The 25659-nt window shown below is 41.2% G+C and overlaps 1 protein-coding gene across 4 annotated transcripts in view; it reads left to right on the top strand.

Moving 5' to 3' along the window:
* SYT1 (synaptotagmin 1) overlaps nucleotides 1–25659 on the top strand; it is a 493749-nt gene that overhangs the window by 461586 nt on the left and 6504 nt on the right. For all 4 annotated transcript variants that reach the window (XM_081128361.1, XM_081128358.1, XM_081128359.1 and 1 more), the window contains one exon: nucleotides 25160–25293. In XM_081128361.1, coding sequence (XP_080984487.1) covers nucleotides 25160–25293 — 134 coding nt within the window. The remainder of the gene's footprint in view (nucleotides 1–25159; nucleotides 25294–25659) is intronic.

The raw sequence follows: 25659 nt of genomic DNA, 5'->3' as shown, positions 1-25659 counted from the left end.
CCATGTATGTAGTTCAGCCTGCTCTCAGCTTTTAATGTCTCAAAGCAATTTGCATTAGTAGTGCAGCTAAACTATGCAGTGGCATCGTCCCAACCATATTAAGAATCATTCTTATTTTAGCTTTCTAGAGTGTAAGTAGCTATTAGAGTGTTTCTTTCCAAACCCAGGGAAAATTCTATTGGGAAAGCAAAGTAGTAAGAGAGACAAAGTCGTGAAGGCCGAGTCTGAGCTGCCGAGTAAGAGAGACAAAGTCGTGAAGGCCGAGTCTGAGCTGCCGTTGTCAGGAAGGCAGATAGATAAGTTCAGAAATTGAATAAGGAGCTCTGTGACAGTCACATGACCATTTTGGTCTCACAAAAGAAAAGGTACTGTAGATATCTCCTGAAAGCCCCTTGCAGAGGGGATGGCAAAGACCAAAAGCTCAGCTTCTTGCCTGTTTTTGTCTCATGTTGGAATGCTTTTCAGAAACATACAACTTCGTCTTCCTTACCATTTTGATGTTTAGATATATAAATGCTCTTCTAAATAGAGTTTGGGTTTATATTCATGCTTTTGTGGTAAATAACAGATGATCACTATGTTTTCAAAGATATAAAAATACGACAGGAAAATGACAGCATTGGTAATTCAATTTCAGGTTTTTGTCAAAGATCTTTTTTCAAATATATATATTTATTTTATTTTATTTTTTTTGCTTAGAGAATGAGCAAAAAATAATCAGCTGTGTTACTATTTCAAACAGCAAACTATTAGAAATTTATTTCTACTCTTTAAAAAAGTTTGGGATTAATAAATTCTATTGTACATGTGCTATTGATGAAGAAAAGAGGTATAAAAGGTACAACATCCTCTAGAAAATTATTACACCTTCAATGAAATCCAAAAAGAATAGCTCCTTTGTTGGTAAGAAAACTGTGTTTAAAACCACCTGTAGTCAACAAATGGCAAAAATACAACAAACATTCTAATATGCATATACATGTCTGTGTATTCTTTTCATTCTTCAAATCCCCATATTATACAACAGCAATATGATATTTTTAACTTAATCTAAATTGTAAATCATGTATCAATTGTCAGACATCAAGAGTGTCTGTTTAGTACAATTTGTGGAAGCACAAAAACAATGGCACAATGAACCTTTTCATTCAGCCTTTCCTACTTCTACAGTTTGTCACGGATACCTACCTGTGTTTTCCTCCTAATCATGTTTTCTTACATTTTACTTTTATTTAGGATTAAGTATTTGAACACTTGGGATTTTTTGTTTCATTATATGTTGGTTTTACAATGACATACAGAGCTTTTCTAAAAGGATTTTCAAGAAAAAGAGACTTGTCTTCTAATAATAAGCTCGTTTTCTCAGACCAGCCTGGGATTGGGTCTTCACTTCTCCAGTGAAGGCAACAGGCTCCCAAAGCCAGGCCCCTGGACTCCACCCTACTGTCAATGGTGTCCTCCTAAATCAAAAATCTCCCTGCTCTATTCTCCTGTTTAAAATCCTTAATTGGCTTTCATTAGCTTCTCACTTCCTTCACGATGAAATCTAAATTCCTTAGACTGCTCCACAAGCCCCTGCAAGAGGAGGCTCAGGCCTGCCCCTCCAAAGGGCATCCATCCCTTGTTCCCCATTTGCCCTATGTTCCAGGCACAATAACACCACATCATCTCCCACGTGGGAGCTTTTATGGGTGCCGTCACTCTGCTGTGATGGTCACCCCCAGCCCAACCTGGAGAACCTCTGAAATGGTGCTTCTCAAGCCTTCCCTTCCATATGAATCTACTGGAGCTCTTGTTCCGATGACGGATCTGCTTCTGCTGGTCTGGTACTGTATATGCCTGAGGTTCTGCATTTCTAACAGGTTTCCAGGTAACCTGAGGCTGCTCAAAATACATGCTCACAGCAAGGCCTTTAACCATCCCTCTGCCATCTCCCCCGTGAAAAATTCCTCTGCAAAGCCGATCTGCACAAAGCTTCCTCTTTCCTAGTCTTATATTGTGTGTGCGGAATATGCACATATTGTCTTATATGTCACACGACTGTCATTACTTGGTTATATGTCTGCCCCTCTGACCACCTGTGGATTATCAGGGCTTCTTCTTGGTTTCCCAATGCTGACATCAGGCCAAATGGACAGGCATTTCAAAAAAGTATTTTGAACAGAAATTAGCAAAGACTTTTAAAGCAGTGTGTGTTGTTATAGACATCTATGCTGGATTGAAAGGTTAAACTAAATTCTTAACTTTCACATCGTATCATGTATTTTTTTAATGTTACTACCATTATCTCCAGTGGAATAGAGGGGTGGGAGACAGGAAGTTCTCACTTAACGTTGTCAACAGGTTCTCAGAAACCACAACTTGAAGGGAAAGGATGTATAAGGAAACCCGTTTTACTATAGGCTAATGGATATAAACAAGTTAAGATCCTACAGCATATTTCTGGCCACAAAAATAACACCAAACTTCTAAATAAAGGCCCCAAACACACCTAATATTAAACATTGAGATAAATGTTTAATACATACATTTATTTTACATGCATTTAAGAAAGATTAATACAGACAAGTTAGAGAATTATTTTCCAGCCCACTTGTTCGGCTCAAGGTGGAGGATGAGCGGGGCCCCTCCTGACAGCTCAGGGCACAAGGCGGGACCCACCCTGGAAAGGAGGCCCTTACATCTGGGCACAGCACACACACCCACATACACCCACACTGGGACAATGCAGACGAGCCAGTTCACCTTCCGTGCACATCTCTGGGATGTGGGAGGAGACCCACCTACTCCACACAAACAGTGGCCCTGGCCAGGAATAGATTTTTTTTTTCTTCTCATCAACATCAGTACAAGAAAAAACATTGAACGAAAAGACATTATTCGAGGGTCTGCTGTGCTTGTTTCTTTTCTTTGAAACTAGCATGTTAAGTCTAGAGGCTGGTTAAGAGTTTGAAGAACCCAGGCCTATTAGACAGCAGAACTAGGTGATTATCTTGGTGACCTTGTGGGTGGCCATCCCTCCCACTCCTGACCTCCACTGCATTGCACAGCCCTGCCTGTTTTCAAACACTTGGCCCTGCACAGAGGGAAAGCCAAGGCCAGTGAACAATCTGCAGCAGAGCATTCGGGCAGGAAGCCACACATCAGAGACCTCTGCAGGTCTGAGGAGAGAGAGAGTTCAAAGAAACAAACATCTTTCCAAGTTTCTTTCATCATGTCACAAACACAACAGCAGTCACTGTCCCTCCCATGGTAACCTGTGGCCCTGAAAGTTGGTCAACAGTGTGTCAGGGCTGCAGAGATAGCATTTGCAGCACAGCGGTTCCCAAGGACAAGTGTGTATTAGAATCGCCTGGGAAGTGATATTTATAGGATGTGAACACTGGAGCCCCTCCCAGACCATCTAAGTCAGACTCTCTGGAGGCAAGACCAAGGGGTCAGTAGTTTTTTAAATTCTCCAGGTGATTATCATGTGAAGCCGGAGTTGAGAACCACTGAGAGAAGGTATCACCTCTTTGGATGCTTGAAGTCCCCTATAGCAGCCTCAGAAGTGAATGTCTAGCCTCAGCTTAGCACCCCAACTCACTGGCCTCTTGGCCTTACCCATTATAGGCCAAATAAAACCCATCCAGGACATTCTACCCTTTTCCTCATGAGGCAGGAACTCATGAATTATAACAGAATTTCTTTATTTGCACCCATATCTCCCATCACAGTTTCTATTAAGAAATTGGTAACCCGATAGAGAACGTGAACCATAGGAAGACGAAAGCTGAATTCACTTGGCAAAGAAAATGCCAAGTCAGCTCGATTCCCTTTCTTCTAAGTCTTAATCTACCTTGCTTTCTCATTCCCCTTCCACCTGCACCCCGTCTCCGCAAGTCCATCAGTCACAGTGGTGAGCTCACGGCATCCGCCAGGTCAGGTGGGGTCACACTGGCTGGATCTGAACTTTCAAGATAATGGGATTCGGTTACACTTATAAGCACAGACACCCCCCCACCCCCGAGCTGGCTATCATACTGCCAAATACAAAAGGACCCTTGTTAGCTACATGGCAGGAACTTTATATATTTTTGTTGAATATGAATCAGAGCTCCTCGAATTTTTTAAATGAAATATTTCAGGCTTTACAATAATAAGCCTAATATAACCAATGCTCATGTGCCCAGTACACAAAAGAAATTATACAGATATAGATATGTAATCAAAACACCCCATGTATCCCTCCCTACCCCTTCACTCTCACTCTCTCCTCCAAGGTAACCGTTATCTTGAATTTGGGCTTATGATTCTCAGGACAATTTCATATTTTATGTTCATCATTCCTATGCATGTTTTTATTACATGCACACAGAACTTTGCTTTTGCTCATTTTCGGTTGTGAATGGTATCATACTCTATGTATCTTGTTTTTAGACTTTATGCAAATAGCACCATACTATGTATCCTTATGCAACTTGCCTGTCCATACTCTATTCTTGAGATGCACCCTTGTTGATTCATATAAACCTGTTACTTTTTCATTGCTGTATAGCATTCCATGGTAGGAATATGGCCCACCTGATGCTCACAGTTTCCTGATGTTGATGGATATTTGGGTTGTTCTCACTTCCTCGCTGTCTTGAACAGTGCGACGTTCCTATCCATGTCTCCTTCTGCAAATGTGAAGCGTGTCTCTAGGATGTTCACATGAGAGTGGGATTCCTGGGTTGCAGTGAACGCACATCTTCAGACATTACCAAACCCCCGCCAGAAGAATATGAGTGTTTCTATCACTCACACCCTGGTCAACAGGGTGTGATATTGTTAACTTTTAAATGTTAGACCAATTTTAACAAGTGTAGTTTTCCCTAAAAGTCCTGCAGAGGGCAGCGTATCCTGGCGATTGCAGCTCCTTCCCACGCCTGCCAGTTTATGGGCCCCTTCCTTTTCTCCTGAAGCCCTTTGACCTCGGTCCATTTCTCCTGAGCCCACTCCTTTACCTCAATCTGCTCCCTGGCAGAATCTTACAAGGACCAACGAACATACCACTCTCTGAAACCCGCAAGCTCCCTCCCGCTTTTCACTCTGCATTTCTGGCATATTTCTGTTTTCTGACAGGATGGGAGGAGAACAGAGCCGAGTCAGTGTTGAATTAAAATCCCTTTCCCAGTTCAAAGCAGCATAAGAGAGGATGTGAGTAGACAGCAAAGTCCTGCACTGTTCTGAAGCAGCGGTATGTGACCTAATTAGAAGGCATTACACGCTGTCTGAAACCGCTTATGCAAATGGGAAATACTGGGGAGCAGGGAAAGGTATTGTAAGGCGGCGGTGGCTTTGTTTTTCTTCTGGAATAGAAGATATTTATTCCCTTGCCCTCCTAGTTACATTGTTCCTGGTTCCCTAAAGAAGTAAAGCAGTGTTCAGTTTCAATGCACCTCCTCGAATTTCTCTCATTCTGCGCTGAGCTGAAGTCCTGCCACGTCCAGACTCCCGTGGTGGGAATGCAGCCTTCAGAGACTCACTCCTTCCAAGGAAGCAGAGGTGAAGCTGGGCTGTGCGTAGAGATTTTTACATGGCTGCTCTAGGGGCGAGTTTATCATTAGGCCTTTCAAGGTGGTCCTATAACCACCACTAGGCTAGGAGTACTTTTTCCTAGCTAAAGTGGATTTTAATATTTTAATACTTAAAAATGAATTATGAAATTATATTGTTGTCCTTGAGGGCAAAGTAGATAAATAAATATGATTTGCTTTTGAATTGACTACTGCCTTGAGTTATTAAATCTTTTCTTTCCTCTTATCATAGATCAAACTTTCTCCTAATGGAATCTGTCAAACATTCTTTCAGAAAGGTGGTAATAGGTGTGCTAGGGAGTAAAATTCATTTCAAGGGAAATGATGGGTTAAAGAATGTTTAATCAGGTTTCTCTATTGTAAAATGTCTTAAAGGCCTTTACATGCTGATATGTACTATAAATCTCTAAGGTGAAGACTTTTGAGAGATTCTGTTTCTAATTGGTTAACCAGAGTTCCCTCTTTTGTGAGTCATGTGACAGGATCACGGTTCAAAAGACACATTTGGGAAATGCTAGGATAGATATCCTAAGGTTGGTAATATCATCATCCGTGCTCATTGAGAACAGAAATTCATCAGAACCAATTATATGTCACCCACTAACTGAAATTATTTCCTGATAGGATGCCTGTCTTGACATGTTGGTTGGTAGACATATTTCTTATGTGTTGGGTGTTATTGTGGAGATATTTGAGGCCAGCCTAATTTTCGCTTCCTTGTCAGTGACTTTTTTTCTGCTCCAATGCCTGAGAAATGTTTATATCCTTGAATTTCAATGATTCTATCAGGGATATGTTTGTAGTGTTGAGCATTCTGTTATCAACATTTCCTAGAATTTGGTACACTCTTGCAACCTATAGATGTGGCTACTCTTGTGAGAAAAGCATTTACAGAGACATTAATTTTCCTTATGTTGAGTGCTTTGGAATTCCAATCTATTATAACCGAATTCCTTTGCTCCCCTTGTGTTTACAAGCCTTTCTTATAGGTCAATCATTTTATTTGCAGCCATGTTTATTTCTTCCTTGCTATGTCACCTTTGTTTATTTGTTCTGTAATATTGTCTTTGCCCTCAACTTCCTTAATTTTGTAACCTTCCTCTTGTTCTATTATCTTATCTTTGAGCTCACATTTTTCTGAGTTCATGTTCTCATTAACTTGATTCATAATACAAAGCACTTCTGAGGAATTTTGTTTTGCTCTTTGGACTATGTTTTCTTTAAGAGTGGGGGTTTTATTCTTTTGCATGCTATATTCCTATCTTTTAAGGGTTGATTGCATTTCTTTGTTTTCTTTGAGGGCATTGCCTTAACACATTTAGGTATTTTTCAGTGTTTTCTCCCCAGATCTTGTCCATCCCTGAATAGCTGTATCCAGAGCCCTTTTTGTTCTGATCTAGCATAGATGTCTTAGCCTTGACTCCATTCCCATTGCCCCTAACTTGTTTTGCCCCATACAGTTTGACAACTAAGTAATGAACACCATCCACCTTTCTGTAGGTTGATGGAGTGGGTAGAGAAGGAAAGGGAGGGTGGAAGCTTCTTTGGAAGCTGCGTGACATCTGTGTGAGTTAGGGCTCCCGGTTCTGCTCTCCCCTCTGGGATTTATTGGTGTTTTGAAATAAATGTTAGCCCCTTCCTTCAATCAGGACTCTTATCTACCCTGAAGGGAAAACTCTTGGTTCCCCCCCCCCCCCAAATCACTCAACAAGCTTTTATGGAGTACCTATTCTCTTCCAGGCGCTATTCTAATCAAGGCACTGAGAATACAACTATGTGAACAAATGAGACAAAAACCCCTTTTCTCATGAATCTGTATTCATTATGGTTGGTATCTTTACTGATACAATGTGGTATCAGAAAGAAGCAGCCCACTTCTGCCTAACAGCCATTCCACTACCCCTCAGTCAAAAGAGAGGGGAAAATAAGGATAGTTATTCAGTTTGTTTATCTCTAGAATTGAGAGCAATAGTGAAGTCTTAAGATTTGTCAATTCACCAATAAAGCCTGGGGGGGAGGGGCAGGGGGAGGAGCTGCAATGTGTCACTCCAGCCTCTCTTCTTTTCTTGGCCAGCAGTTTGCATGCACATGGGTAGGTGCGTATGTTTTGTTTTGGTCTTCATGTTTTCAAGTTGTTTTCAAGTGGTTGATTTATTGTTGAGGAGGAGGGAGCTAGTGTTTCTTATCGTTGGCATTTTAGTTGTGAGAGAGAGAAGGGGAGATTTCATGGTCTGTTGTCGCTCTATTCACCTTGAGCTGCAGGCCTCAACTAGTTATCTTAGCTAATTCTTGTAACACCCTACCTATAGTCTCAGATATAAGAGCTCCATGAAACATCTCCTTTCTTGGAATTATTCAAGTACTTTAAGACACAGATTTAAAAAAAAAAAAAAGCCTAAAGCTGAAGTCATTTGGTTGGGTTGATTAAAAAACATTTCAAGGACTTGAACTTTCAAGTACTTCTAAGAAATTAGTTAGTCTTACCCCAGCCACTGGGGGAAAAAATGCACTTTCTCATATCTACAAAACACATTTGTCAGAATAGTTCTTCAGTGTCATGATACCTTATTCTCAAGATTGTTCTTGCACAATCCCAGAAGAATCTGAGTTCTCTCCTGAATGTCAAACCTATATAGATAGTGGCAGGCAGGAACGAGAATAAGAATAAATACCTATCCCTAGACTTCTACCAAGATGTGAGGTCTGTGTTATCATTAGAAAACCCAAGCACCTAGATCTATTTGCTTAACTGAAACAGTAAAAACATCATCGAACACTTGTGCCCATTATTGCAAACCTTGAGACTTAGCATTACCTGCAAATGTCTCCCAAATAAATCCTACTTAACTCAGATTATGAAGAGAATATTTGATAAATGTTGTACTTATAAGGGAATTTGAGTGTCACTAGATTGCATCTTCTTGTGTCACTATTGTGCCTCTAACGTAATTTCCCCCATCCAGAAATGTAATCCTCAGCCAGTTGCCTTGAAAGCTGGTTACCGCGGAGATGATTATCAGCATTTTGATGACCTATTTAGAGGAATTTCTGCATTGCCAGGAAACAAATAACCATAAAAAAAGCTGGGCAAGTGAATGATGCTCTTTCCCAGAAGGTGCCTTTACAAACAAACGCCATAGATGATGTGTGTGTGTATGTGTACATTTGTTCATAATTAAGACTTGCAAATGTTTCTGTGAAGTAACAATTGTCCTCATGCACTCCAAGAGTACAGAAGGTGGTACAAACAACAGCAGGTATAAGCATATGGACCTCTTTTCTCTTTCTACAATTTGCAAGGCCATGGCTGCACTGATTTTTCAGCAGTGTTAACATAGCAGTTTCTTTTCCTTGCTCAGCTTCTGTTTTTGAGGATTTTCTAGGGGTGCTGGAGTGTGGTTGACAGGTTGTTGGTGAGGCTTGATTTTAACAGACCAATTAATTGGCCATTAATAGATCCTAAATAAAACTGTGACTACTTTGATGGCTAATTTGATTTCCTCAGAACTATGCCATGAAGTCAATCCTCTAATCTCTATTTGGTCTCCCGTTTTTCTATGAAACTTGTGATTGTATGCAGATCTGGCTTAAGTTCATAAGTTTAAATGTTTTTCATTAATCATTATGCTATCCACCGATACTTCAGCTCCTGCCCCCCCCCTTTTTTGAGAAAATTTTGATAGTACTCTAACATGCAAACTCCAGTGATAAATATTAAACTTTTATTATAACCAAAGAAGCAGTAACAACATAATCCCGTTACCCAAAATAGGAAAAACAGACCTACTGTCCTCCTTCTAACCCACCAAGGTCATGTTTTATGTCATTTTTATATCCATTCTAATGTCACCAGGCAAACGCCACTTTCTACTCTCATCTCTCATTGTAACTTCCTCCAAGATAATAGCAAGGGGTCCATATTTTCTACCGTCTTCTCATATCATCCAGTAAAGTGCTGACATAGTATGAATGCTCAATAAATCTGACTCGACACATAATATGCCCTCCAAGAACTTTTAAAACCTCTTTAGCCATGTTTTCAACTCAGCTTTCATCTGTTCACGATCCCAATGGCCTTCCAGCAAGATGATGTAGGAATCTCCTTTTTAAAAACCATACACAGTGAGTCTGTTTTCCACAGAGCATCTTGAATCAAGGTCAGTTAACTCATTTGGGCTCTATTTTCTATTTCTGCACTACAGACCTGTCCTTATGCCTGAAATCACATTGCTCTGAACTGAGGGCAAATATCAAGTTCATAGTAGTTACCTCACTCACTTCTCTGGTCTTGCTGCCATGGTCTTACTGCCATGTTGAAATACTATTGGAAGAAAATTTTCCTTCATTTGACTAAATATAACTTTTTGAGAAGGAAGTACACCAGTCTTTTAATTAACAATTTCTTAGCTAAATTTTAACTCCAGAAAGCCAAGCACAAATTGATCTTGTAAAATGTTGACTTCTCTCTATCTAACAGAGTTGCACAGGAACGGTTTTACCTAACAAGCATGAATACTGCTTACTGGCGAATGGCCTTTGATTCATTTAGACCATTTCCTAAAAGAGGCATTAAAAACACAGAGAGCTTTTCCATTTAATTCAGAGCCCATAAATGGTAGCTTCTCTTAGAACATGATGTCCGCCCTCTTATTCATTTGTTTAATAAAGATATTTAGCTGTCTCTTTAAAATGACCTCCCGATAAGGAACAAGCTGTGAGGCTTTTGAACCTTCACATCTAGCACTGCTTGGTAAGAATTAACCCTTTGAAACTAGGCTTGGAATCCTTAAGCACCCAGAATATTTCCACCAAGATTCAAAACCAGACCTCTGACTCTGCCCAGTAATTCCACTAAATTAATTCACCCTGCGTTCTCTTGGATGGATTTTCAAGGCAAATCATGAGCTCGCTTTAGAATATTCCCTCCGTGTCTAATCTTCACTCCTGGAGATGACAGCGCTTAGCATTTAGCAGTAGCAGCCCTTCCCACCCTGCAGCTAAACTGGGAAGAATGCGAACAGAATGTTCTAGCCTCATCCATACCGCAGGCGGTTGTGCAAGGGAAAAAAGATATTTCAGAGCCTTTTGCTAGACAAACTTGCTTTACAAATAGGCACAGTCTTCTAAAGAATGATGTGGAATAGCTTTTCTCCAAAAAGATTCCATGGTTTTACACCCTTTACTCTCAGAAAACTCATGCCCTTAACGGCTGGTGAGCCAAGGCCAATCATGGTATTAACTCACTTCGGTTGTCCCAGCTGGTAATTTCTGTCGCGCTCTGGTCACGGAGCAGCACCTGCTGCGCATTTCTGATGAGCAGCTCAGGGAAGGTCGTTGGGTGGATCAGTACAGCCGTGCGTCACGAGGACAGTTAGAGGAGGAGCTGCCTTCCAGCGGAGAGTCAGGTCCCCGTGAAGAAGTGGCGCTGGAGCTGAGCTTGAGGTGTGAAGGAGGGGCATGAAGAGGCGGCACTCCAGGCATGAGACCCCAAAGAGGGCCGAAACAGGGGGGTCGAGGTGCTGAAGGGCCAGTGGGCTGGGCAGAGGCCGCGAGGGGGGCTGTCCTGAGGGGTGAGACTGGAGAGGTGGGCATGAGCCAGGTCATTCAGGGCCTAGTGGTCTAGTTGAAGAAATGTGAACGTTAAAGTTACAGTATAGTTAACATGTTCTAATCATCCCTCCTTATATAATGTATATAGACTAAAACTGATAACATATATGATTGCTGAATTAGGATAAATGTTCAAAGTCACAGGACCTGGGTTATAACAAAGGCCAACTGTATGACCGTGGACGAATTAGCTAATGTCGGGTTCCTCGGCTATAAAATGGAGGTGATAGTACCTACCTCTCGGGTGGTCGTGAGGCATGAATGAGGTCAACTATAGAGAGTGAATGGTACAGTGCCTGCTAAGAGCTTTTTAAAATTTGTAAACATATGCAATGCAGCCCTTAGGTGTGGACAAGGGGGGACCCTGCCCTGGAACCCAGAGTTTAGAGGGCCCCTCTCTGGTCCTCCTGGAAGCTACACTTCCAGGGGGTGGATGGTCCACAAGACCAACAGAACATACTCATCTGGAGGCTTCACTCAACTCCATTCTAGAGCAGGCTCTGGGCACCTGAGACCCAAACTTCCCCGCCAAAATGAGCAAAGGTTGATCCACAAGGTCTTTGAAGATCTTTTTCCTAAATATGACCAACTGCGGGCAGGTTACGTACCCCATAGCCGAGGGGTGCCTAAGGAGTGCCTTTGGAGGACTGGTGAATGAAGCTCAGACATGCAAGCTGGGGCATCCCCACATGAGTATGTGTGACTTCTTACAGTGCACATTGGAGCTGACAGTGAGAGGAAAGGGGGGCAAGACAGGGCTGGAAGCACACTCTCCCACACTGCCAGCTTCCATTGTGGAACCTCAAGGAGTCTGAGAATTCTCAGTTTAAAACTGAATTTTCTAGTCATTATGAATGTCTGTTTGTGAAGATATGAGACTAGAAAATAAAATTTATACATATGGTATATGGGCTTGCTTTTGTAGTCTTAACCTGGGTCCTAAAAATGTTAAGGCAGGTCTATAAAGTTCTGCATATCATACAAAATTCCTTTCTGATTAAGATGGTTAAGTCCTGCCCGGCCATAGTGGCTCAGTTGGTTGAACATAGTCCCATGCACCAAGAAATCACTAGTTTGATTCCAGGTCTGCGCACATACCCGGGTTGCAGGCTCAGTCCCTAGTAGGGCACATGCAGGAGGCAGCTGATCAATGTTTCTCTTCATCGATGTCTCTCTCTCTCCCTCTCCCTTCCTCTCTCTTTAAAAAAATATCAATAAAAACATATTTTTTAAAAAGATGGTTAAGGTGGTCACCTACTTATGAAAATCTCATTAAGGTAACCATGAAATTCCATCAGATACAGAAAGACTGGAAAGGCCAAAGGGAAAAACAAGTTCAAACAAAGACAGTCCACTTAGTGACCTCTTCCTCTCTCTGCATAAGACTAAACACTATTCAAATATCATCATATTTCTTTTATAAAATTGTACACCTATATGTGGAGGTGGAAGGAGAGGAAGACATGAGAGCTAATGATATTTTTAACAGAAGGTTAGTTCTCTCTTCATGACACTTGTTTGGACTCCCTAAATGTAGAGCCTTGAATTCAAACTAAGCATGTCCAACTGAATGAAGGGCATCTGCTTGAAATTCCTCTCACGGTCATTGCCGTATGAATTATTTAGCAAGAAAACATATGCTGTCTTATGCTATCTTTCCTATTACAAAAATATGTGGGTTATTTTAAAGTTAACTTTTCAGGAATTTATGTCTTCTCTTCCCAAGTGAACTGTAAGCTCTCTGAAGGACAAACTGGTCTCTGTAGTTTCTGTATCTCCTCACTCTCTTCCCTAAGAGTTGCTCAGTAGACATTTATACATCACTGGTTCATTCAATCACATAGCAAACATTTACTGGATGCCTACCACCTGCCAGGCTCTGTGTCAAGCATGGGGAGACAGGACCAAACAGGAACTGGCTGAAAGGTAAATACCTGGCACATAATAGGCACTCAGTAAATGAGCGATTAAGTGGATGGATGGATGGATGGGCAGATGGGTGGATGAATTCTGTACCACAGAGCTAAGGAATAATATCAAGAAGAATGTATTTACCATTTACATTATTTTAGACTAAAAGCCATCAAGATGAAAGATATCAGCCTACAGAATGTCTGTGATTCAAGAAAGTGGAAAATGTGGGGAATATTACCATTTAGTATGTCACTATGGAATCTTGCAAAGATAAGCCATTTCATAGAATTTTCTGTATAAAGAATTTGACCAACTCTAATGCCCCAACTCTCACTCTCCCAAATTTAAGGAGGAAATATCTGGGATGGTGTCAATTCCAAAGAAATCAGTGTATACAATAACATTAGTGTGAGTTTTTACAGAGATCTGAAATACTGATATGCAGTGACTGACTTTAATCACAGATTTGCTTCATAAGAAGTCATGAAACCACCACAGAGTATTACTCCAGGTCATTTTCCTATATGCAGTATAATATTGAAGCCATAGTTTATTTTTATTTCCTCCTTACAATATTGTAAGACAACCAAATTACCAAGCCAGAAGTTGATCTCTCCTGCAAAGCTACTAATCTTCTTGACGTGCAGAGCACCAGCTGACTTTAAACAGAGTTTCATGGCTTTATGAAAGAGACCCATATTTGGCCATCAATGAATTAAAATGAAATATTTCCCTGGAAGAGTAAGGGAAATCAACATTCAAATTAATAAACTTAATGATAAGCCAACCAGGGCATTTAACTTTATTTTAAAAAAGGACATACAGCCCAGCCAGGCGTGGCTCAGCAGTTGAGCATTGACCTAGGATCCAGGAGATCGCGGTTCAATTCCCGGTCAGGGCACATGCCCGGGTTGTGGGCTCGACCCTCAGTCAGGGGCATGCAGGAGGCAACCGATCAATGACTCTCTCAGCATTGATGTTTCTATCTCTCTCTCTCCCTCTCCCTTCCTCTCTCTGAAATCAATAAAGATATAGCTTAAAAAAAAACAAAAAACAGAACATACATTATTCATACTGTAAAATCTCAAGCCAAAGGTGGAACATATGGGTTGTCTACAATATTATTATTCTTTTTCTTTAAAGAATTTCTTTTTTTCTTTTTTTTTTTAATCTTTATTGATTTCAGAGAGAGGAAAGGAGAGGGAGAGAGAGATAGAAACATCAATGATGAGAGAGTCATTGATCAAGTCCACAACCTGGGCATGTGCCCTGACCGGGAATCAAACCCCGATCGCCTGGATCCCAGGTCAACGCTCAACCACTGAGCCACGCCTGGCCGGGCAAGAATTTCTTTTTTTAAATATATTTTTTTATTGATTTTTTTAGAGAGAGTAAGGAAGGGAGAAGGAGAGAGAAAGAGAGAAAGATTGATTTGATAGAGAAACGTCGATCAGTTTCCTCCCTTACACACCAGGGATCAAACTCGCAATCTGGGTATGTGCCCTGACCGAGAATCGAACCAGCAACCTTTTGGTGCACTCAACCAACTGAGCCACACCAACTAGGGCACAATATTATTATTCTCAAAAACCCTATCTCTTTCCCAAATGGGAAATGGAAGCTGCATCATTCACCCTCTTCTAGGTCCACAGACTCAGCAACGTCACTTAAAGGCAGGAAGAGAAATAGCAAAGAGAAAGAAACCCTCCTGAAAACATTAAAGAATTTCCTTTTCCAGCCAAAGAAGAAACATGGAGACGTTTCCAGCTAAGAAAACCGAGGGGCCATCCCCTCACTCACTAGGAGATATAACCAGACTCTTGCCGAGCTCTAGAAACAATTCAAGATGAGGACATGGAGAGGGATTCCTCCAGTCCATCTGGGAAATTTCCAAATCTCCCCCACAATTATCCTAAGACAGTTTCATTCCATAAGCTTTCTAATGCTTACATGGCAGATTGTTTAAAAGACACACAGACACAAGTACCTGCAAGGAGAGCACAATTGATGCTGGCTCAGCCAGCCTGAGAACCGGGGGGGCCTGAGGTAGCCCCACTGCGGAGCACTAAACCACTAGGCACATGATGTGTGGAGGCAGCTCTGTTCTCATGTCGTTTTCATTTTGTACTCAAGTTGAATTCCCTGGACACTGTCACTCTGTGAGTAAGGAGTAGCATCCATTTGTTATATTACACGTGCTTAAAAAACCCCTTGCAGTCTTCAGGAAAGAGTCAAACGTAATCACTACCGCCTCTGCCCTCGCGTGTCTGCCCTCCCTGAAAGACTTTCCAAGTACAGGAAACAGGGCTGAATTACAGACAAAGAATTTCACCTTTAAAACTGAACAGAAGAGATTTGGATTTTGCAAACATACCCCTTCCTCTACTAAGTGCAGAGCTCAACCCTCACACTGCTCTTCACCTGCCGGGAAACATGTCACATCTGTGAAATCTTTCTTTTCTGTAACCTTGGTCCCTAGTTTTGTACATGCAGCCCTACATTTTTAGTCAAGAGGCTGGCAGTCACGTACAGCCCATTTAGCAATGTTAGAAATGATGGCTGGAATTCAGTGGCTTCCTCCACCACGACTAAAAATGTTTTCCATTTAATTCATAATAATAGCATTTTGCATTTATGTGTTTGTCTCCTTGAAGCACTCTGCCACCATTAATGAACTAAATCAGCCTTTGCTATTTTATGATCTGTCTCATTAAAACGAGGTTGATTTTCTCTGTGGCGGTCGCTTATGTAATGTTGCTTTCTTTTAGCAAACACTGCACTTAACTAATGTAAATTCATTTTTAAATTGTGTGCTCACATAGAAAATTTCCCCAGAATATATTTTTAATGCTGCACCCTTAACATTACAGGGAGCATTTAAACTATAAAGACACATATGCTCTGCAATGTAGTCTTCTCTAAGTACTTGTAAATTACTTATTAAAAAAGCAACCCTCAAGTAAATATGCTGTAAATGCCAGTGATGGAAATGGGAATTGTTCGCTCTGTGAGCCCTATTACGATTTAATTATTTGCATACTGTTAAATGATTGGCTTACTGATGGAATAGACTTGGTAAGTACACAAGCAAACACTGCTGTCTGGGCCTGCTGGACCACTTCATACAAATGCTTGGTGGCTCGTTACCAGAAATTCGATCTCAGGTGGGAAGGAATGTCTCTCCACGAATAAGTATATAGATACTGCCAAGTTTAGACAAGGATGGGATCCTAGAGACCCTAGGTCGAGAAACTCTATAAACCAGCTGGTTGCCTCCCAACTTCTGTTCCCCACCCTCTAATTCCTGTTTAAGTATCCACCATATTCTATTCTTAGCCTTATGCTTAGAATAGAGTTGAGCCTAGCCCCAGCTCCAAAGGTAGGACCCCTGTCCCTTCTGGTTGATTTGGGATGGACACATGACCCAGGCCTAAGCCAACCTAGCTCATCACACTCCCTTCACCTCGGAATTAATATAGAGTAGATGTTTCATCTATGTTAGTCCAATCAGGCCAAACATTGGCTTTTCCTGGGAATTCTTATATAAACTCTCTTTTCCCTTGGATGGTTAGTGTGATGATATGAGACTTGTAGCTGGTACAGAAATTTACATTCTTAAGAGGAAGGCGTAGGATGTCCTGGGGAGACCACCATGTAGAATTTGAAAACAACTCCATAGAAAACAGAGCAGAAACACGGGCAACCTGGGACCTTGCTGATAGTGTTGAGTCTATACCAGATAGGGAACAGACTGAACTGCTGTTAACAAAGAGACTCCAAAATACAGTGGCTCCAAAGGGTAGAGTGTCTGTTTGAAATTCTTTATCACCCTCATGTCTATAAGTAGGTGAGTGAGTGAACAAAATTGGTAGGCAGTTTGGGGCTGTGAGGTCATCTAGGGACCCGGAGTCTCCTATCTTGTTGTTCTGTTCCCCCAGAGCAGCGATTTTCAAACATTTCCATCTTCTAGCACACATAAACTAATTACTAAAATTCTGCAGCACACCAAAAATATATATTTTTTGCCAATCTGACAAAAAAAATTGGTATACTTTTGATTAATTCACACTGGATGGCTATTGTTGTGTTGGCTGTTGTCATTTTTTTTTTTTTTTGGCAATCTAAGAGAAAAGCGATCAGTGCCCCTGACTAAATAGCCAGGTATTACGTGTTTTAAAAATTCTTGCTGCACACAGGTTAAAAATTGCCATCCTAGAGTACTGTCTTCACATTGCAAGGTAAAGGCTGGGTCACTGGTCTCCCATCACATCCATGTTTCGGTTGCAAGAAAAAACATAGGACGAGTGGAGGGCATAGAGCTTATTTTAAGGCAGAATTTATCAATTTCAGCTCCGTTGACATTTTGGGCCTGATAATTCTTTACTATTGAGGACTGTGCTATGCATTGCAGATGTTTAGCAGAATCCCTTGCTTCTACCCACTGAACGCCCGTATCACTCCCCTTCAAGTTATGACAATCAGAAATGTTTCCAGACATTCATTGCCAAATGCCTTCAAGGGGGTGGGGTGCAAAATAGCCCCATTGTGAGAACCACTGCTTTAAGAAATGCTGCGGAGGTTACACACATCACTCCTATTGACTTCCAATCGCCAGAAGTTAGTCAGTAGCCGGCCATACTTGAATCATAAGAGAGCCTGGGAGAAATATTTTTTAGCTGGTGCCTAGATAAAATTCATGGAGTTTGATTGCTAAAAAAGAAGGGGGAACCTATTTTAGGGGACAATTAATAATCTTTTCCACACAGCCCTACTTCTGGATTTTTCCATCATATAAGCCAGGAAGTTACCTTTACAATTTACACCATTTTGAAATGGATTTTTCAGTTGCTTGGAATTCAGAACCCTCATTGATACTAGTGTTACTTTCCTCGCCAACACTAGAGGTTGAAATTTAGTGAAGATCATCCAAAGGAAAAAGAATGAAGGGAATAATACCTGGAGTCCCTCAGAAGCGGGGGCAGGCTCAGGAGGACTGAACGGAGCAGCTGAAATGAGGCTGTTCTGTATCAGGGGAAGTCTTCGGTTGAAATGGAAAGGCCACGGTTACAAGGGCCCCCGGTCATTGTGGTAGTTAAGAAAGAAGACAGTATAATTATGCAAAATTGTCGAAATGAAAACTGCAGGCATCTTGCATTATTCGGCTTTGAACTGCTGCTTTCTAGTTCTCATTGTAAATAGAAGAAGTCTTTAGTGGCTCCTTTGTATCTCACACAAAAGGATCATTGCTTACAGCCAGCTGTTTTGCAATTATATTTCTATGAAGTTAGCATAATGTGACATTAGAACCGCCTAAGGGAAGGCGGCGGCGAAAACGTGCTAGGGTGTCAGCGTATGGGATGGTCGTGGAAGAAGCCTCCGTGATGCCCGTGGAGTCTTCCCCAAAATTCATCTCAAAGCCAATAGTGCTGAATTTAAAACATTTCCCCATAGGAATATTTTTTTGTTATTAGATTACCACGTAAGGCCTCCAATACCGGAAAATAATGTAGGTACTTCGCAATCGTACAAAAGAAAATGCTCCAAGGCAGAGAAACGTTTGTTGTTCAAAGAGAAAGTTTCTGACTAAGAAAATCGTAAGTAAAATCTTCAGGGAAGAGGTGATTTTTAAACCAAACTTAAGATGGGAAAGGAAAGGCATGGCATTTCAGGCTAAAGGACATGGCATTTTACATTCCCTGTGAGGAACAGGCTGTGGTGGGAGCATGTCGGCTCTGGGCCTGGTTGTTCTAGTAACACATTCCCAAGTGGTAAAGTCTTCACCCACCTCTGGGTATGCCTACTCCTCTTTTCCTCTGAAATAGCCAATAATGCTCCAAACTTCCCGTTTCCTTTAGGGAGACATGACACAGTGTAGGTTCTGGACAATGAAAGGGTTATACTCCTTTAAAAAAAAAAAAAGTAATTCTCTGTGAGGAATAGTGAGTATCAACCATGAGTGGAGCACAGGATTTGTGGAAAATGAGACGAATAAGTTAGGACGGGGCTGTAAATGCCACAGTAGAGTTTGGATTTTTTCAGTTGGAAAGCCACTAAAAGATTTCAATGAGGGGAATGGTGTGATCAATATGGTTTTAACAATTATATGAAGAACAGTTAGAGGACATAGTCACAAGAGAGGTTAGATTTCTGATCTTGAGATGTGCCAGCAAGTTAGAAAGAGGGACCCAACCAGAGACAGCATGAAGGAAAATTGGAAGGTAAATTGGTGGCCATATGTTCACAGGAGGTAGAGAAGGAATCAGAGATGTCCCCAAATGTTCTAATATTTTGGTCCAAGAGGCTGGAATCATGGCACAAAACCAAGCCTAAAGGGGAAAGGGGGGTAATGAGCTCAGTAGGTTTCTTGTCTGAAGGATAAGGGAAGCCCTGAGGTAGTTATGACCTTACAGTGCAGCATGTGGGTTGTACTTATGCTTCTGCAAAGCTTGTCCACTGTGTTCCTATAAATGAAGGAAACCACTTATTGAATTTTATACTTAGTTCCAAAGTCTTTCTCCAAGTTTGCTCTCTATTTTTGAAGGGGAGACTGTATCTCTACATGTCAAAGCCGTACAGTGACACCAGTTGGTGAAGACACTGAGTTCCATCGCCAGACTTTGCTTAACAGAAGTAGCAATGCTATAGGAAGCACAGTCTTGCATTGTAGCATGTCTGAAAAAAATAGTATGGAGAACAATCCTATTAAATGTGTATTAAAATAATATCAAATGTGATGAAGCTCATAAAATATGTCTTTGAGAGTCTAGAGGCACATGAAGGGAAAAGAGGAAATAAAGGTCAGCTCACGCTCAGAGAAAAAGATGGACGCAAGGGAAAGTTTAGCAGGAAGAGTGCTCTCTGAGCTCAGGCTGCTATAACAGATGACCATAGGCTGGTGGCTTAAACAACAAACATATTTCTCAGAGTTCTGGAGGCAGGATGTGTGAGATCCGGGTGCCAGCCTGGTCGGGCTCTTGGTGAAGACCCTTTTGCTGTTGACAACTGTCTCATTGCACCCTCCCACAGTGGAGAGAAATACGAGCTCTCTCAGATCTCATATAGTCTCCACCCTAATGACCTAACTACTTCCCAAAGACCCTGCCTCCTAACACCATCACGCTGGGGTTTAGGATTTTATCATATATTTGGCAGGACACAAACATTAATTCCATAACAAGTGGACAATGCCAGCTAAGGTGGTATCAATAATTATATGGAAGAGAGAGAACTTCTGGGGTTTCTTTTGACTGCTATAGCCAACCTTCCCATTCCCCTCCATAGACAAAGTCATCAGGTCAACTAAGCTTCAGTACAGCATGGTAGATGGTAGAAAAGGATACTAATTGAAACAGGAGAAAAATAGCCCTGGCTGATGTGGCTCAGTTGGATGGGTGTCATCCCATGCAACTGGCTCGATTCCCAGGCAGGGCACACGCAGGATTTGTGGGCTTGATCCCTAGCGGGGGTGCGCAGGAGGCAGCTGGCCCATGTTTCTCTCTTGCATCAATGTTTCTCTCTCCCCCCCTTCCTCTCTCTCAAAAAAATAAAAACATTTTTTTAAAAAGAAAAAAGAAACAGCAGAAAAATACGGCCATATGTATGTCGTTACCCTTCTGACTAAAAGAGGATGACAGATTCAGGGTATCCAGGGAACATCAGATGCAGGTAAGTGGGATGGGATGTAATGTCTGAAGGACTGTGGAGGTGATTGCTCTCTACTCAGAGCTCAATATTGCAGCACCAGGGCCCATCAGCCTGCTAGGAATTGGCCATTGGAAGAAACCCGTCAGGAAGGAAACTCGTACCAATTAATAAGGGGGATTTATGTGAGAGGTCTTCCACCTAAAATTAATGCCTGAATAGGGATGAAAGAAAAAAATAATGGCACCAGATCATAGGCTGTCCGCGCCATGAATCAGGGTCAGCAGGGGCTGCCCAGCTGGCGGAGCTATGGAATTGCCCTTCCATCTTCAAAGTGGCTCCTAAGCTGGAGCTGACCAATAATCATTCTCACCGTTTTAAGTGGAAGGAACTATGGCAAAAAGAGGTTAAAAACGTGTCCAGGACCACACAGCTGATAGCAGAGCAAAATTCGAGTTAGTCTGGCTTCAGAGCCTGTACTTGTAAACACTGTACTAAGTTGTTTCCTCAACAAATCACAAAGAGCAACAGTTTCAGAGGCAGAAGAGACCCTGGGTTGACTTGTACACTGCTGGTAAGAATGTAAATTGGTACAGCCACTAGGGAAAACAGTATGGAGGTTCCTCAGAAATTAAAAACAGAACTACCATATGACCCAGCAATTCCACTTCTGGGTATATATCCGAAGGAAATTAAATCACTACCTTGAAGAGATAGCTGCATCCCCATTATTTATTGCAGTATTATTCACAATAGCCAAGACAGAGGGGAAAACCTAAGTGTCCATTAGCTAATAAATAATTTCTTTTTAATAAATAAATTTTTAAAATGTGGTATAGCCTTGGCCAGGTAGCTCAGTTGGTTAGAGCTCTGTCCCAATATGCCAAACTTGCAGGTTCGGTCCCTGGCAGGGCACATATAAGAATCAACCAATGAAGGCATAAATAAGTGGAACAAATCGATTCTGTTCTCTCTCATCTCTCTCTTTAAAAATCAATAAATAAAATAAAGAAAATTTGATAGATAGATATAACTATATATATATATAATAAAATATTCAGCCACACACAAAAATAAGGAAATCCTGCCATTTGCAACAACATGGATGGACATTGAGGACTTTATGTTAAGTGAACAAAATTAGACAGAGAAAGACAAATACTACATTCTCTCACAAGTGAAATCTATTAAAAAAAAAAAAGTCAAACTCATAGAAAGAGTAGAACGGTGGTTGCCAAGAGCTGGGGGCAGTGAGGGAAACAAGAAGATGTTGGTCAAGGTGTATAAACTTCTAGTTATAAGATGAGTAAGTTCTGGGGAGCTAATGTACAGCACAGTGACTACAGTTGGTAATGCTATATTTTATACTGAAAGCTATTAAGAGTAGAGCTTAAATGTTCTCACCATACACAAAAAAACTGTAATTATGTGAGGTGATCGATGTGTTAACTAACCTTTTAACTATTATGGTGATCACTTCACAATACATATGTTTTCAAATCATCACATTATACATCTTAAACTTATACAGTGTTATGCCAGTTATATCTCAATGAAGCTGGGTGAAAAAAGAATAGGACCTCTAAGTTACTGCCAGCCTTGGTCATGATTAAGATGGGAATTTTGCCTGCAAAGTAAGTTGCTTTGGTACCTGTGTCAGAATGAATCTGCAAAGGCAAAGACTGACACTGCCTATTTATAACAGGTCCAAACGTGCTCCCCTCCCAGCCCTCTGTCCTCTCTTTTAAGGATATGAAATTATAGAATACCTCTGCATCGCTGTCAGAACTGGCAGATTTGCTTATGAAAGTCACAGATCAGCAGTTACCTCTCTGATCTCACAACCTACCTCTGTCCTACTGCCTTCTTTTTGTTCCACTAACACGTGGAAGCACACACACCTTAGGGCCTCACAGGCACTGCTCTTTCTGGCTGGTACAAGCTTCCACCACATCTTCAGATGACCAGCTCCTTCCCCTGTCTTTCCATTCTTAGCTCAAACCTGACCTCCTCAATGAGGACGGTGCTGATCACCCTTTCCAAATTGCCTTGCCCTCCCTGAGGCATTAATCCCGTAACATCAGAGCTCAAACTGAAATCTGAAATTATCTTGTTGGGTTTTTAATTTGCTTACTCAAATGACAGATGCACAAGGAATTTTCTTGTCATTTACTCTGTTAAATGAATAAATAAATAGTCATTGCGCTTCTCCTGAGGAAAACGTATACCTTAGGTTGAAGTTTTAACACACAAACATAGGATGATTGGGGGGACTTAGTATTTGGATATTAATCAGTGCCAAGGAGCAACTGGAGACATGACCATTTTGTAGATGTGCTAGAGGTTGAGAGGGTGGAACCAGGGAACTTCATAAGCAAACAAGGTCTCTGAACCAAAAATCAACCTTGGCTGTGAACAGCAAGATATATTATTACTAAAATAAAATGTAAAAAGCCATATTTTCCCTTTTCTTTGCAACTATTTACAGTGAATTTTTTTCTAATTGACCAACTAGTGAGTTGACAGAGCTGGTTTCTCATCTCTAGGTCTGGTTTTTAAAGATATTCTTCATTTTGATGAAAATCTTCCTCACAATCCCCTTGACTGGATGTGGCATTAAAAAAAAAAAAACAAAAAAAAAAACCCAAGTAATGTGGGCTTTGGGGCAATGAGAAGAAGACAGAACTGAGAGTAAGGAGATCCAGATTATGAGGCCCTAAAGAAGTTCCACTTATTCATTTAACAAAAATTGAATAGTGCCAGGCACTGTTTAATAAAATCAGTTAGTGAGCGTGGTAGACCAAGTTTCTGTCCTTCAAGAGTTATGTTCTACTGGGGATAGGAAGAGGGAGATAAGAACAACATTTTTTGATCTGCAGTTTTATCTTCTAAAAAAATATGTGGGCAAACTAGATCATCTGTCAAGTTCCTCCCAGCTGTACATGTTTTGAAAGAGAGGAAAGAAATGTTGGAAGCCTTAGCAGTGGTTACTTAAGGGGAATAAAATCATGGGTGATTTAAGTTTCTCTTTTTTTAATCATTGCTTTCTGGTAGTTTTTCCTATAATGAACATGTATTACATGTGAAGTAGAAAACTGTTTAAGAAAACAGTAGATTGCCCAGCCGGGTGTGGCTCAGCGGTTGAGCATTGACCTAGGATCCAGGAGATCGCAGTTCGATTCCCTGTCAGGGCACATGCCCGGGTTGCGGGCTCGATCCCCAGTAGGGAGCGTGCAGGAGGCAGCCGATCAGTGACAACTCTCTCATCATTGATGTTTCTATCTCTCTCTACCCCTCAACCTTTTTCTCTCTGAAGTCAATAAAGATATATTAAAAAAAAAACAGTCGATTTTCCTATCAGACATGGGCATTGGCTCTTGGTGACATGAAGGTATGCCATTTACCCATTAGTAATGAGAAGCGTAAATGGGAATCCTCTTACCCCTCCAGTGATTTACTTTGCCTTCACCTAATGAGGCCTTGGGGAAACTGCTAAGGGAATCTTTCTGTTCCTTTTCTCATTACCTTTGTGTTTACTGGCTTATTCTCTTCCCCCTGAACCCCTGAAGCTCTTTACCTAGGGATGTTCAGGCACAGCTGCTGGATCTCTCTCTCTCTCTCTCTCTCTCTCTCTCACACACACACACACACACACACACACACACACACAGCCTCTTCACACCCTTCAAACTTCATATCTCAGTTTAAATGTTACCTCCAGAGAGGCCTTACCTGAGTGACCTAAGAATTTCATTCCTACTTTAGACTCACCATACTAACTCTGGTAGTCCCTATCATATCTCTGTTCTATTGTTTTCCTCCAGAACAATCTTCTCAACTTGTAATTTCCTGTGCATTTCTTTTCTTTATGAGCCTACTGTCTATCGTCTGAAGTTCCATCATGAAAACAGGGATGGTCTGTTTTGTTCACTGCCCTGTCCCTAAGGCCTAGCTAACATTGGTTTAGTAAATGAATGAATGACATGGCTCCGTTGTCCTCTCTATCAGGAGTTATTCCCATACAGTGTTACACTGCAGCCAGTTCTTCACCAGCTCACAAGAGCCAATTGTTAAATATTCGCAACTTTAGTTGTTAAACTGTTCATAGCTTGAAATCAGCTATGCTGAGAGTATTTATACCATGGACTTTAGCAAATGCTACATGTCAAGTCATTATTTCTATCCAAAGAGCTGATTTACCTGCACACCACTGCTCTCATCTCCTAAATCCAATTATAAATATTGATGATACCACGGCAAAACACACGGCCCGCGGGTTACTTAATATCGTTCAATAAAAAATTAAATTTTAAAAAATACTAAATATATGCTATACAATGATTTTCCCATTGGGTGTACTTGGTCATTTTATAAGCTAAATTATAATTTAAAATATGTGCCTCTGATCTCCTAAACGTTTTGGTTCTGTTTTTCAGATCCTTATGTGAAGATTCATCTGATGCAGAACGGCAAGAGGCTGAAGAAGAAAAAGACGACAATTAAAAAGAATACACTCAACCCCTACTACAACGAGTCGTTCAGCTTTGAAGTACCCTTTGAGCAAATCCAGGTAATGTCAAACATAATTTTGTCTTCCCATTCCATTTCATTCCTTCAGACCACACAAATTAAACACACAGACGTTGTAAATGATCAGAGCACACGCCTTCATTAGAACTGCCATTCTTATCCCCGTGCACACTTAATGCTCAAGCCACATCAGAGGAGAAGCCTGACACAGCCCGGGACGCGCTGATTCTTCAGCCAAACACAGCTGGCATGCTCTTGAGCAGAAATAAAGTAGGAACAAGAACATCAGCAGAGCAACTCTACTAACCCGAAAAGTACATCCATAGAGATTAAAAGGCCAAGAACAAATGAGCTTTAACCATTTATCCCCAGGCCATAATATGTAACTTTTCTAATCACATCTTTA

This window comes from Miniopterus schreibersii (assembly GCF_964146895.1).
Source record: "Miniopterus schreibersii genome assembly, chromosome: 2".
In the NCBI taxonomy this organism is placed as follows: domain Eukaryota; kingdom Metazoa; phylum Chordata; class Mammalia; order Chiroptera; family Miniopteridae; genus Miniopterus; species Miniopterus schreibersii.
This window is presented reverse-complemented; position numbering and strand designations above follow the sequence as displayed.